The sequence below is a fragment of the Ornithodoros turicata genome, chromosome 3 (genome assembly GCF_037126465.1).
Source record: "Ornithodoros turicata isolate Travis chromosome 3, ASM3712646v1, whole genome shotgun sequence".
Taxonomy (NCBI): domain Eukaryota; kingdom Metazoa; phylum Arthropoda; class Arachnida; order Ixodida; family Argasidae; genus Ornithodoros; species Ornithodoros turicata.
This window is the reverse complement of record NC_088203.1, coordinates 94,531,728-94,546,565: the sequence shown is the minus strand read 5'-3', so window position 1 is coordinate 94,546,565 and position 14,838 is coordinate 94,531,728. Positions and strand designations below refer to the sequence as shown.

Genomic DNA, 14,838 nt, shown 5'->3' with positions numbered 1-14,838 from the left:
GCTGTTGTTTTCATTTGTTCATCAATCGATTCTTCCATCTCTGTTCGCGTGCGTGCCAACAGCGCAAGTTTTTTTTTTTTATTCCGTGTTAGCGCAACTGTGTTAGCAACTGCGGCTATGGGCAGCGTACGGATGTGGACAGATGGAGAGAGGACAGCAGAAAGGAGTGGGGCACAGGGGGGGTTAGTATGCGTCCTGGGCCGACTTCAATGGTAACTGTGCCGACGTTCGCTTGGAAAGTCTTCGGAAAACCCATGGAAAAGCTCAGAGAGCACAGCCGGTGGTAGGATTCGAACCCACCACCTCTCAGTCGGCACAAATTAAAGGGATGGTTCGCTCCGTAAGGAAACTGAAAAAATAAATAAATAAATAACGTGCTGGACGTGTGCAATTGACAACGAACAACTCCCCGTCAATCCCTTTCGTCCGAAATCGACGTGTTTTCCGAGTTTGCAGTATTTTCCTGTGAACATAGGCGCAGCGGTCGAGAGCCGGGGGAGGAGCAGATTACGGGATGGGACAGTCGGCTCGCGTGACGTTTCGTGACGTTGCTTCAGGGCCTGCGATAGGAAACCGCATCTCGATGCCGGGGAAACGGACAGCCCTCTCGACGTCACCTTGTTCTCAGACATACGTCGCGCGCGCGTTCTTCTGCGGGAAAGCCTACACGCGTGGATCTCGTTGCTTTCAGACGCCTACAGTAAATCATACGGCTCGAGCAACGGTAAACTAACGCACGCACCTGACAAAGTTCGAAATACAGTGCCGTCTGCAACCGAAGTCAACGCATCGATGCTTGGAAAGCGAACTATCCATTTAAAGACACAGTGCAGCAAGAATTTACAAGCTACAAAAATAGTGCTGGAAATGCAAGACATAAGCATCCGAAAAGGTATAACAACAACAACATAGATGAATGGATGATGATGATGATGTGGGATGTTTCCCCGCGTTGAGTGCAGGACCCTACCCCACTCCGAAAAGGTTCACATGAAAGGATGAAGAGGGAAGGAAAACAAAACAAACCCCTACAGTTCTTGTAGGAGGCCGTGGTGGCCCTCAGAAAGGAAAGAAAAGGTATAAAAGATACCGCAAAGCATCGAAAACCCCTATTTCGATCACGCGAGTACGCTGGGAGCGTCCCATGCAAAACAATGTACTGAAAGTCGAGTGCAATAGGAGAGGACGGGTAGGTGGAAGACATTGGACAAACTCGTGAAACTAAAGAACATTGATAAGACACATAACGTCCACCCCTATTGCACTCGACTTTCAGTACATTGTGCTGCTTGGGATGCTGTTATAACGGTGGTGAAACTGGCAAGTTGGTATGAATCAATCATGATAAACTAGCACTGCAAATAAGGACAGACATGGGAGACGACAAACACTTTGCTAGACTTCCACCAAACAGATTTATTGATAAAACAAACATGCTCCTTTTATAAATACCTCTGTTGTTATCTTTCACGTGTCACATTTCCAGTAACCGGTCTACAATTCAATCCCCCCTCCCCCAAGCAGCACAATGTACTGAAAGTCGAGTGCAATAGGTGTGGACGGTATGTGTCTTATCAATGTTCTTTAGTTTCATAAGTCTGTTCAAGGCCTTCCACCTACCCGTTCACCCCTATTGCACCCGAGTTTCAGTACATTGTGCTGCTTGGGCCTTTATCCCACTTTTCAATGAACAATATCTCTTTATCATATAACACCACCGATGCTTGGATTACGCATAGTGACCCCCCCCCTTTCTCTTATTTGAAATGCTTCCACAATCTCTCTCGTGCACTGATCCGCTGAACACCCCTTAATCAGTGTAGTTTTTAACATTGGAGTGCAGCCGCACTTATTGCAGTGGACGGCCAGGTCCTGGGTTCCTTTCAAGATGGCTGCGTGTTCTCTCAACCTTACATTAAGGCAACTGCAGCTGTTAAAGGCGGCTGTTAAATGGTGAGAATTTCATTCGTTTCTTATCTGTATGAGCACAGTGTTTTGTCAGTGCCGTACCGTCTTAAGTACTTCGTACCTGTTTATGTTGTCTGTAAGCTGTGTCCTGTTTTTCATGGTTTTTTTTCTTTCTTTTTCTTTTTTACTTTTGCTATTGGTCCCCTTACTCGTAAGCATTCTCGTCTGCCCTTTGGTCAATCCGGTACACTTGTGTGAAGTCTACTCAAAGAAGAAATACAGCGCGAAGTCAGCGATAAGTTTGAATAGAGTCACGTTGCACGTTTGGGACATTTTATTCCAAAATAAAAGCAGGTTCGTTTTATTTTATTTTTGTCTCATCTAAGCAGCACCAACAGTAACAATATTGCACAAAACTGAACAAATCTTGCGAGTTTTCACTACGTCTGCATGCATTCCTCTTGAAAGGGCCGTACTTCTTGTCCAAAATATTTATATATTCTATACGACCGTCGACGAACCCACAGCCACAGCTGAATAGCAATGCACAAAAGAGGTCACATGATCGTTATATTGGCCTGTACCACAACCAGCTACACGCTGACACCCGTTGTCAGTTATTTATAACTGACAAAGCAAGCCGAAGTTTCACGACAATGATTCGTTCCGACAGTTACAACTGAGCCGGAAGAAGAAGAAGGAAAAAAAAAAAGGCTCCAAATCTTGTCATCCACAAAGCACACTCTCTCGCACGCAGAGGCAAAAGCAGGCCGTTAAAAAGCCCGAGAAAAATAGAATACCAGCCGACTTTATACCCATCCGACGTAAATATTCTGCATGAACTTACGAAGGGCTGAATAAAGGAGAACTGTCGGAGAATGATAAAGAATAGCGCAAGCAGTCATATGCACAGCATTTTGAGAATGGCAGTGAATGAAATGGAGTTGGTGCACGTGCAGTGCGACTCCTTAGAAAGGCACCGTCGAAGAGTTGCGTGGGTGTGTAATACGACTGCTAGGGAATAGTGGCTAGGTAAGCTAGGTAAGGCTGTTTTTGATTGGCATTAAAGGCAGGAACGATTAGCATGTGCTGACGCCTTTTTACGTTTCGTGCAAAAATTATGCGCGATAGGTTTTTCTCGTTTTTGATTGCAGAGTGTTCATTTTCATTCCTTTATTCGTAGCCACAGAATTGTGGCACAAGGTACAAGTCACTCAGACCCGTCGTCTTCCACGAGAAATGAGAAATGTTAAATATTACGTGCAGTGTGCTGACATACATGTACCAACCACAACCATTTCCACATATACTGCATTATCCGAATCTCATGTTACGTTTAATGGAACTCATTTCGGATATGCTATATAGCTTTTCATCCTGCTGACTGCCATTTCCATTTTCATTCTATTAAACATATCCACCCCCCCCCCACCCCCCCGCTGCCTCGAACGTTTCGGGCACAACCAACTGACGCAGACCGCACTTCTTGGCCCTGTGCCTCAGCATCAACAGTGGGCCGTCGCAACTGCTTTACTGCACTTTCTGAAGTGCACTGGCCTGGCCTCTAAGCTCTGAGCTGCGCGCTCCAGGAGTCTCACCTTCTTTTTCTTTTTCTTCTTTCTGCGTTGCTTTATTTTTATTTTTCCCTTCTTTCTTTCCTTTTCGTGTTTGTTTTCTTCCTTTTTTATGGAGTCTCACCTTTTTCCTCTTCTTCCTTTTCTTTCCATTTATTCTTCGTTTTCTTTTCGTTTTTTTTTTAAATGGAATAGCATGCCGACCTTGGTCAGGCAGACCTTTCCTTTCAATAAATATATATCCTCCCCCCCCCCCCCAATCTGCTGACTGCCCACGTGCATAATCCGGTACACACTAATATACAGAGGAAACGTACCTTGCAACCATGCATCTGCCTCGATATTTGACCTTACCTTCTCACCCGTACCACAATGAGAAATGCACATGCCCCCATGCACATCGTATACGAACTCCACGGCTCTTGCATACCTCACCTCAACTCACCTCCACGACTCTTGGCAGAGCTTGGATTGGATTGGAAAATAAAAATAGGCAGGGCATGCTTTTCAACAGCGCACAGCTTACGTAAAAGAGCTACATGTATGGTCATGGCTATGGTTACGCAATTTAAGTAACGTTGTTTCGGTGTCTCGTTTTGACGTATACATAACACTCTGCCAGAAGCTTCATCTACGTCAGAACTCCACCCATGCGGTGCGTAATAGGTTTGCCGAAACCCCTTCGCTCCCCTGTTTAAGCAGTAAGCGCATTACTTTCATCACACTTTGTGCACAGAATGGTAAGCAGATAATTTGGATCACATGTGAAAGGTTACTGGGCGCATGTTCGGGCATCGTATAGACTCTGATGATTTGGTACGTGCAGAGTTCCTGAATCCGATCCTAATCGCACTGTTTTATATCTTAAAGGACGTGTGTGTGTGTTCACAGTAAGGACAGGGTAGTTTGAGCACAAAAAAAAAAAAAGAAAAAAGAAGAAGAAGAAAAAATAAGATCACCGCCACACGCCGAAAGCCCAATCCGTGCTTTGGGTTTGGGGGCCCACGCAGTTTCTAAAAATGGTGTGGAGAGCAAAACTCGCCCTAAAGGGCACTTGAGTTCGAACATTTACCGTAATTTAACATTGTGTGCAACATGTAGTGTTCAACAACGATATGTGAAATCAAAAAATTTATTTCTCAAATTAAATTAGTTTCGTACACAATGTGAATGAAGTGGCCGCCGCCGGGTGGTACTGCAAACGCAAGGTGCTTCCGTTTTGTGTTGCGGCGGAGGGAACGTACCCTCTTCGAAAAGATTCTCGCGCTGCCTTCGTTTGCGTCCGCAGTACACCCCATTCATTGGGTACGCTAAAATTGGCTCCTATTCTAAGATTCCCTAATGTCTAAGACGCCCTAATGTCATATATAACGTAAGAAAGAGGTTTGTTAATGGGAAGAGGACGAAGCAAGGTGCGAAAGTCTACCTAGTGATCATCAGTTTATTGCAACACTATTCAGATATAATATATGTTTGTTTCACAAATACTCTACGCATTAATTGCATAAAAGGCACCATGCTGCTCCAGAAAGAGAAGATGATGTCGTGGCCTATCAGATAGAAACAGACGTGGCAGTTACAAAACGCAGGCATGCCTTATCTGCCTTGAACGTTTTCTTTGCTTGAGCCTCTCGTTACCAGTATCTAAATTGTTCTTGCGCATGCAACAGGCACCAATGGTCATCCTAGATAAATGTTGGTAGCACAGTACTGTAATAGGTTGTGGAGTTACCCCTCGTTTTTGTTGTTACTACTTTTTTACTGCGTTACCTAGAGGACGAGTATGTGAGCTGCGAGTAGAGGAGACCGGGGAGAGTTGTCACAGTTTTTACTTCTGACTTTGCTGTGACGAAACTACGTTCGTCAGACTGATGAAACCAAGGCTGGATTTTAGTGCGATCTTTTGACTACACAATGCACATATTAAACTAAAGCTGGCTTTCAAAAATAATTTATCAAAGCGATTTGCGCGGAGGTCGTCAAGTGTGACAATGCGCCCTAGTAGCAGGGCAGGTTGTCACACGGGCTGGGGCAGGTTGTCTCAGCTACATTTTCTCGGAATCTTTATTGTGGGGGTGTACCGAATGAAATACCATAGGGGGAAGTGCATATGGAAAACGAACTAACCAAGCAGAGAAGAACTTATTGTCTTAAGCCTTACATTTTATATTTCCACATCTGACCTAGCTGTACAGGATTCATGCAAGCTAGCCATTACTGGCAGGTAGACCTGCATTGTAAATGTAGAAAGCTGCACCAAATTATTACACTATCTCTAAGATGTACTAAAAAGCTACTGAAGCACTTCCTCGCGGATATAGTTTGTGTTGTCAGTGGCTCTACCAGTTGGAGCACGTGACAACTTACCCCGCCTCGTATGGGACAACTGACCCCTACGACACCCGCAATGACTTTACCTCAGCAGTTGACTTAACTGTGAAGCGTATTCCGCTGAAGATTCGTGAAAATATTTCCGGAAGTTGAGCAAACATTACGAACTCGCGCATTCTTTAGAGTTTTAGAGTGTGTCGTGTTTTTGAAAAAAAATTGAAAAATTTGAAATTTGCAAGAACGGAAAATTTTACTTACTCGTGACAGAAACAAGACTTGTGCTGTGTGCACCTTGCCATACTTTCCATGAAAGTTTCTTCAGTTGACGGTTGCTCGTGCGTCTAACAAACAACGGGAAAATGACTCAGATGCTCTGCTTCGTTTCCTTTAAGTATAGCGAGTGTGACAACTGACCCGCGTGACAGCTCTCCTCGGTCTCCCCTACTTCATTTTTATGACTCCTTTCGAGACATTGTTGTCCGTACATATTTTTTTTTTTTTATAACAGTTACTTGAATTAGTGATGCAGACAAAATCGCGAGCCTTCCTCGAAACAATTCGCCTCTAACACGGCATAAAAACTAGATTGTATCGATCGTTAAAACATGACTGAGAAATTGAAAGAACAAAGCAAATACGAAGCATTAGAATCCAAGACAACCATAATTTATTTAGAGTCCAATTTGGTACACACTTTTACTTTTATCATAAAATGAAAAGGCAAAAAAATGTAGCTGAAATGACACGTTTCGATAAGACCTGCATGCATATCACTTATTGGAGACGAGGGAGGGGGCACACGTTCAATGGGGGAGGGGGTCCGCGAAGTCACGTGACAAATAAATGGCGGGCTGTGCGTCGTATTTTGGCAGCGTAGGTACAGATGGAACCACGCCCGATCGCAGCCAAATTCGCCGCAATTATGGGGCCTTAATTGGACGTTCGGCTATCGGGCCTTCCTTCATTAGGGATAATTATCAATAAAAGGAGACTCCCGCGCGGCTCAAATTTCGACGAAAACTAAGAGAGCCCCCTCCACGTCGACGCACGTACGCGAGGAGGACCCACGCGTCTAACGTTACCACGAGATGGGTGAAAGACCGATGAATACATCGAGCCCAAAAAGGTTCATGCCGCCATTTTTGAAAAGTGAGTCAACCTTTGCCGTTGCGCACGCGAATATGTGAGACCCTCCCTTCATCCACAGAACTAAAATGAAGGGAATACACGTTCTGTGTACAGCTGAAAAAAAAGTTTCGCGCAGAACGAGACTTAGATAAACAAAGGTTTGGTTTGGGAACAACAACAATAGATGCTGACGATGAGATGGGGTGTTTCACGGCGGCGGTGCGGCACTCTATACCCCATTGCACGGGGAACGTTATGTGAAGATGATGAGTTGGAGTTGGACGGACTAAAAATGATGAGAGAGAAATGATGATGATGAGATGATGAGGGTTGGTTCTGTGTAGCTCTCCTAGGCAAAAATCGTGTTTATCAGTGTTGTCCCGCTGCGACAACACTTTGTAGGGCGGAACCACTCAAAGGAAGGCCTGTCTGCGAATGTATTTATACGGTTTTGTTGGAAAACACATCTAGGTGACGTGTGTGTTTGTTCTTTTTTTTTCATAATTCTTTTGCTTAAAAAATATCGATGGGAATAAGAGATAATTGTAATTCATTCAGTGCTTCCACACGTCAAGCGTCCTGGAACAGCTGCGACCTACGTTTCCATTTTGTTCTTTCTATTTCTATTCTATTCTAAGAGACAAGCGTGCCATTGAATGGAGTGAAGCTGGCCTCAGCTCCGCCAGTTGACGATGATCGGCGTTTATAGTTTGACGTTCTTTGTCACATCGGCTAACTGAATGATGACAGTGAAAGAAAATGCACCAGTAGTGGGGTTCCAACACACGCCCTCTGGTTGCAGGTCAGAGATGCTACAAATTACACCTACTGGCTACTAGTGATGCAAAACTATAGATAGTGTCGAAGAACTAGTACTATCGATAGTGTGAAAGCTATCGATTGTGGACTATCGATAGTACTATCGATAGTGTTAAAGAACTATCAGTAGTAGATTTACGATAATTGACACTCACTAGTACTGTTATTTTGTTTTTCTTTACTATCGATAGCTAGATTTAGCTGTCATTATCGATGCTTTAGTTCCTGTCTTCGTTTTCGCACTCGCAAAATGGCAACGAAAACAGAATCACGTGTGGGACAGAACCACGTATTCCCGTTTTGCTGTAACGTATGAATGATGCACTGCAAGCAGCGAAAGAAGATGCTCATCGCAATATCGTACGCGCGCACTCATGAGACTGCAATGACAGTCGATCCAGTGCAAAGAGTATCTCGTATCTCGTTATTTTTAGTCCGTCCAACTCCAACTCCAGTATCTCGTGACCTTGCGATAGTTCGGGCGGCATGAGAAGCTCAGGGTCAGCGTCGGAGGGAAAGCTGCTCTGGGTTGTATTGCAAAACTTGTAGGAGTGAGGCATTTTCTTCTATTTTCATCTGCTCCCCGATAGTTTTCCGACTACTATCGATAGTTCGATTGTCATGAGACGTTTCCCCTCACCTTCACTTCTTTCACCCTCAACAGATTCTATCTTACGGTGTTGCCAGTCACTCCCACACATTCACACGTACGAACACTCTCGTGGCTATAGTGGCATCTTTTTCATGTAACCTTGTAACCACCGAACTTTGCACTGAACGTATCATCGCCATGTGTCGTGTGTCTAGTTGCTGTGTCCCGTTTTTTCTTTTCTCTTGCCTTTTTTTTTTCTCTCTCTCTCTCTCTCTGTGGCGACTTGCCCCCCGTCTCGGCAGGCAGACCGCCGTCTCTTTCTTATTTTTTATTTCTTTCTTTAGGGGTGTTCTTTAGATAAGCGATACCGCCTTTTTTTTTTTTTTTGTAGTGGATGAGGCAATTAAACATACAAGGGCAAGCACATACCTCTTCTTCAGTTGCAAACATTAATTTGAAGTATGCAGCTTCGCGTTGTGAGGATTGTGTTGTGTTTATTCTTCTACGTTTAATTGCCTCATCCACTACAATGTTACGTGAGAAAGATATCGCCGGCAATGAGTGTGTTCGTACGTGTGAATGTGTGGGAGTGACTGGTAACAATATAACATAGAATCTGTTGAGGGTGGGTACATGTCCCCTTGTTTCGAAAAAGAAAAAAAGAAAAACCTAGCTAAGTACTAAGGACTTTGCGTAAGCTATTTATTTGCTACGAACAACATAGGGCCCGTATTTACGATAATGAACAACACAAAGGAATTTTAAGAAGCAGTGTTTCGTATCTACAGGGTGTCCCAGAAAACGTGTCATTGAATTATAATAAAAAAAAGCTCCACCACCTAGAGTCATGCGGTCAACGGCATTTGTTCTTACTGGGTTTTTGCCACCTCCTGATGTGAATGTCGGGTAACATAAGTTGAATTATGTGAATTTTTGCGAGCTTAAGTCGGATATTTGCCAAGTAAAGCTCACTTTTTTACCCCACCAACGTGAAGGGCGTGTCTAATTTACTCAAATTAATGATAATTGACAGGGATATTCAGGAGCTATCCCATCGGAAAAAATAGCCGAACATCATGCTCTATGGAGCTCCCACAGAATAGCGCACGATGAATTTTTCAGCGCAGTCTTTGTCAGTCCGACGAAAGGAGGTTGAAAACCAGCCCACCCCGGCATCGCAGAAAGAGATAACACAGGCATGGCTTATCGCGTCCGACTTTCGCTGGGATAATACTTTCCCTCTGCCAATTTTAGGAACTGTTACTTTTTCTACTATCACTCTGTGGGCTGGCTTTGGAACCCCCTTTCGTCGGATTGAGAGCGATTGCGCTCAAAGAGTCATCGCGCGTTATGGTCCGATGCTCCGAAAAGCATGATGTTCGGCTATTTTTTCCGATGGGATAGCTCGTGAATATCACTGTCAATTATCATGAATTTGAGTGAATTCGGCAAGCTCTTCCTGTTGGTGGGGTAAAAAAGTGACCTTTACCTTTAAATTTCCGAGTTCACTTCACGAGTTCACAAAAAGTCATAGTTCCTAAAATTGGGAGAGGGAAAGCATTATCCCAGCGAAAGTCGGACGTGATAAGCCGTGCCTGTGTTATCTCTTTCTGCGATGCCGGGGTGGGCTGGGTTTCCAACCTCCTTTCGTCGAACTGACAAAGATTGCGCTGAAAAATTCATCGTGCGCTATTCCGTGCGACCTCTGTAGAGCATGATGTTCGGCTACTTTTTCCGATGGGATAGCTCCTGAATATCCCGGTCAATTATAATTAATCTGAGTAAATTAGATACGCTCTTCACATTGGTGGGGTAAAAAAGTGACATTTACTAGGCAAATCTCCGACTTAAGCTCGCAAAAATTTACATAATTAAACTTGGGTTACATGACATGCACATCAGGAGGTGGCAAAAACCTAGTAAGAACAAATGCCGTTGACCGCATGATTACAGGTGGCGTAGTTTTTTAATTATAATTCAATGACACGTTTTCCGGGACACCCTGTATATTTAGCCTGGGGTGGCTATGGGCGCTGTAACATTCTCCCTTAATGACTGCTTAAGGGATTGATATTTCTCCGAGAGTATTTTGTACCGCGGTACCTTATTCACTTGTGCAAACTTCGCCCGCGAATGCAACAGGCAATCAACTCTGGAAATCACGCTCAATATGCGGTTAAGCCTTCGAACTCGGTTTTCACATGCAAATGTCGTAGAAAACTTTGTCTCGGAACGTACATTCCGTTCTCTTTTCAAAGCAATTTAGTTCCTAAGCGAATTCAATTATCTGGTGTCTTGTCTACGAAAAATAATCGTCGTTGCAAAAAGGATAGTCTAATTTCGTTGTTCTCTCTTCCTTTTTCATTACAATGAGTATGTTGTGTCCTATGTAAACCTTTAAGAAGATCATATTTCTATATCGAATCAGGCTGATCACGGCGCCCTAAAGATATGATAGCCAGTTAGCTATTAGAATATGTGAAAAGATATAAAGGGAAACATTAGAGGAGGATGATTGCGAGCGTATTTGTTTAATGGAAATAGATGAGAAAACGATAGAAACATTCGGTGGGGATAGAAGTTTTACGAAGTTATACTTTTTATAGTTACCGTATAGTTAGCTAACGTGTTCTTGAGCTTACTTCGCAACGGGGAGTGATGAAGAAAAAGTGGAAAGCATATCAAGGTACTATGTGATTAGCTGTGTTTCGTCCGTGCGATCATGACAGAGAAATGGCGCATATCAGTAAGATAAGCAGGGTGTGGGATTGACGAAGTCTGTCTGACGCTGTTAGTTTTTCTTCGGCACTCCCCGTTGCGAAGTAAGCTCAAGAGTACGTAATTCATCGGTGGATAAGGGAGTGGAAGAGCGTCCTTTTGCGCTTCACCGCGACCAACCGCGACAAAATATGTAAACCAAAACCAATTAATTACTGCAACTAATGACCCGCTTCGGTGGCAGATTTTTCTCTAAAAGGTGTCCACCGAAGGTCCAAAAACGGGTAGTACCCATTTTAATGCCGACTGCGCCCTGCTTTAGAAGTCACGTTTTTCACGAAACACATTTGAATTTTTATGTAAATAATGACTGCCTCCCACTCATGGCGGTCTCAGACAGATACTTTTAAAAAAGAACGTTCTTTGATTGGTTCACCCGTTCGCGAATTATTTAGCCCGGGGATTTAACTGAGACATCCTGTATACTAGCATCGAATGGAGAACAGAAAGGCGTATGTCGTTCAACAGTCACTTATCTGGAATGCTAGAACAGCCCTTGTAAACTGGAACGGTACTAATTATTTCTTTTTCCTTTCCTTCCTTTCATTTATATATAGGAGCTGATTTGTGAGCATACTGTGAAGTACTGTTATCATACGAAACGTTATGACCCAGAGTTTATTTGTCCACGGGAATTCTCATCAATCCTATAGCAGTGACCGGCCTACAACTTAACTTTTGACCGTCATCATTTCAACATCTCATGTCACATGATATCATATCATATCATCAGATCCCATCCTGGCTATACGGGCGTGACGATGTCTACATGCGAGAGCACAAGCCACGACGACCATCACCACGAAACATCCTAATTTCTTCTTGCGTGGACTTCTTCAGTTCATTCTATCAAAGATTCATTACGAAATTTCACACACCCCAGCCACGGGCACTTTATGACAACCTCACGGACGAGGTTTCGCTACGGCTTAACTTCCTCACGCTTCTTCTTCTTTTTTTTTTTTCCTGTGTTATGCGTTCAGCTAATTTCATCGCGAGTGGCCTTAGCATAAAGTCTCCCTGCTTGCTTCGTTTGTACAACTTGCGTGAAAGTGAACAGCTCTTGATCCCTTTTTCTTTTTTTTTTACTTAGCCGCTAAGTTTTCTGGGCGATTCGATAAAGTGTTTTTTGACGTTACCAAGGCGGGCCAACTGGTCTGGGTAATTATGAGATGGAAAAAGAAGAGGAAAATACATTCACTGGCGGAATAGAACTTCTGACGATGAACGCCACTTGAATTTGAATATGTGGTGTTCATGATGTATGCATGGCACTTAGTCGGGAAAAGAAAGATACCGAAAGTGCGTAAGACTCAAATAGTTTTGTTTGTACCTGGTGGTCACTGAGGGACTCGTCTCTCTCTTGTTATTATTTTTTTAAGTACCTAACTGTTCCTAGAGCATCGCATCGTAACGCATTAGATACGGTTCTTGGTGTCTAATGTCATATTCGTAACATATTGAAGTTCCTGACTCACACATGCAAATGGGACGTAATTGGGTACATCACTTGAGTTCATTGCTTCCGAGGGAATTTGTTCTAAGGGAGTTATATTAGATTAAAACATCTTATATTTTTAATTCTTGTTCACGACGTCTTTGGGTCTAACGAACCTTGGACTCTCTTAACTAAATGGTAAGTTATATTGACGAAAAATAACTACAAAGAGAGGAGGATAAAGAAAAAAAAAGACTCACGGGATGAAGAGGCTTCATGAGAGGCAGCTCCTGTAAAAATGAGAAACATCGTACAGAACGTGACCATACACATATGTATCATGCGCAGTGTTCAAAGTTACGCGTTCCCAAGTTCATACATGCACCGGTAGAGAGCGCGCTCGGAAATAGCCCACTGCCACGTTTGTTAAAGCAGAACTTCCCCCCCCCCCCCACCGCATAAAACACTCCCAACCAAACCATCATGCCATAACATAGTTCTGTGAACTGGTTTGTTGGAAACCGGAAGTGCACGCCTTTTTATGACACTTATGCGGCATATGTTAATTGCTACAAAAAGGCCTGCGCGCTGCGCCTTTCCGGGTGATAACGATATCATTTTGTGCGATGGTGTGCCTTCGGCGTGTTATGTGGTGAAGGTCTCGTGTAGCCTCCCGTTAGCTTCCGAAACCCGTCCCGCGGCTGGTCACGGTTATCTGCAGTAGTACGTAATACAAGACTTGAAGGATGATGAGGATGATGATGAAGATGGCAGTTCAGGTGATCAAAGCACGGTGGAGAGGCCCATTGATGTTAAAAACTCCCAAAAATAACTGCAGTAAGTAAAGTATTTACGTAAAGTACACTGTTAAAAATGAACTTCACCGCATAGCACGCCCCTAGCCAACCATAATCTCGAATGATATCGTTATCTGTCCTGATTTGTTGAAAACGGGAGGCGTACGTCTGTTTTGTGACACTTATGCTGTTCATAATTGCCCCATAAATAAGTACGCCTCCCGTTTTCAACAAATCATGCCAGATAACGATATCATTCGAGATGATGGTTGGCTAGGATCGTGCTATGCGGTGAAGTGTGCGGTGAAGAGTGCAGCTGTTCTCAGGCTTTAACACACAACTGACAAACACAAGACACCCCTCAAGGTACCTAATAACTGCCCTCGGCTAATGCCCAGTCACAACCAAAATAAATCTACGTCGAAATCCCGCTCACTTAAAGTAAATAGACTGTACACATCTCTATGAATTCACACCTCTTCGTCACGCCATTGTATTAGGGGCACAAACACTGACGACCTAGAAGCACGCTCCGTAACATCGCAATCAACCTTAAAGACGCAGTCTCCGAGTTGCAAAGCCGTGAAAAGACGTCCGAAGAATTTCCTTTGCGTCGCGGTGAAAAGAAAACCCTCTTGGCGAAAATTAACTGCCAGAAAAGCTAATCAACTTAAAATAATGGCCAGCAAAGGACCCTATTTTAAGCAGAGACCCCACTAGGCGAAAGCCAGTCCAACCTATTCAGCGACAGCGTGTTAAAGCTGGGAGCGTTAAAGCCCTTTTCAGTGAAGGAGGAAAGCGCAATTACGGCAGATTCCTCACTGCAACTTGGTGCTCAGCCTGATTATACGCTCTTAAAGAGCGGACTCTTCCGACTCGCTATACCACGTTGCTGGCGCCTTCTCTTCTATTGGGATGCGAACGCGCTCCTAAGCTCGCGTTACACAGTCCAACTTTTCAGCAACTTTGGTGGGCCAATAATGAGGCGTTTGCAGTGACGTCATGTTTGGTCACGTGACATGGGAAACCATATTGCCGCACCGTAGTCCTAGTAGGAGGAAATGCTGTGAGTTGTTTGCGATATGCGTGCAGTTACGAGAGGGAATTGTAAAAACAGACGCTGCTGCCTGATTCGGCCAGCAGTATGGCGCTGTGACGCATCCCCATGTTTTCCCTTGTCACGTGGCTGAAAGGCTGCGCGTGGCGTCATGTGCACGAGCCTAATGAGCGGCTTTCATGTTGAGAGGTGGCGCTACGCATGCTGGGACTTCGAACTTCCGGTCCGAAACTTTTGTTTCGCCCAATGGCTGACCGGTACTTTCTAAGAATCATGGGAAAAGGGTCGACTTCCGTGTCTACGCTTAGCAGACGACGCACGCTATGGGTGCTGGAGGTGAATGTGCCTGGCTCTAGAAACATCTTTAGTAAGCGGTAAAGCGCGACTGTCAGAACCTGACTAACACACTGTGTTTT

General features: G+C 44.1%; 1 protein-coding gene across 1 annotated transcript in view; it reads right to left on the bottom strand.

Moving 5' to 3' along the window:
- Positions 1–14,838, bottom strand: part of LOC135388857 (hemicentin-1-like) — a 160,681-nt gene that overhangs the window by 114,756 nt on the left and 31,087 nt on the right. Inside the window, exon 2 of the mRNA XM_064618703.1 lies at positions 12,829–12,858. Within this exon, the coding sequence (XP_064474773.1) occupies positions 12,829–12,858 (30 nt within the window). The remainder of the gene's footprint in view (positions 1–12,828; positions 12,859–14,838) is intronic.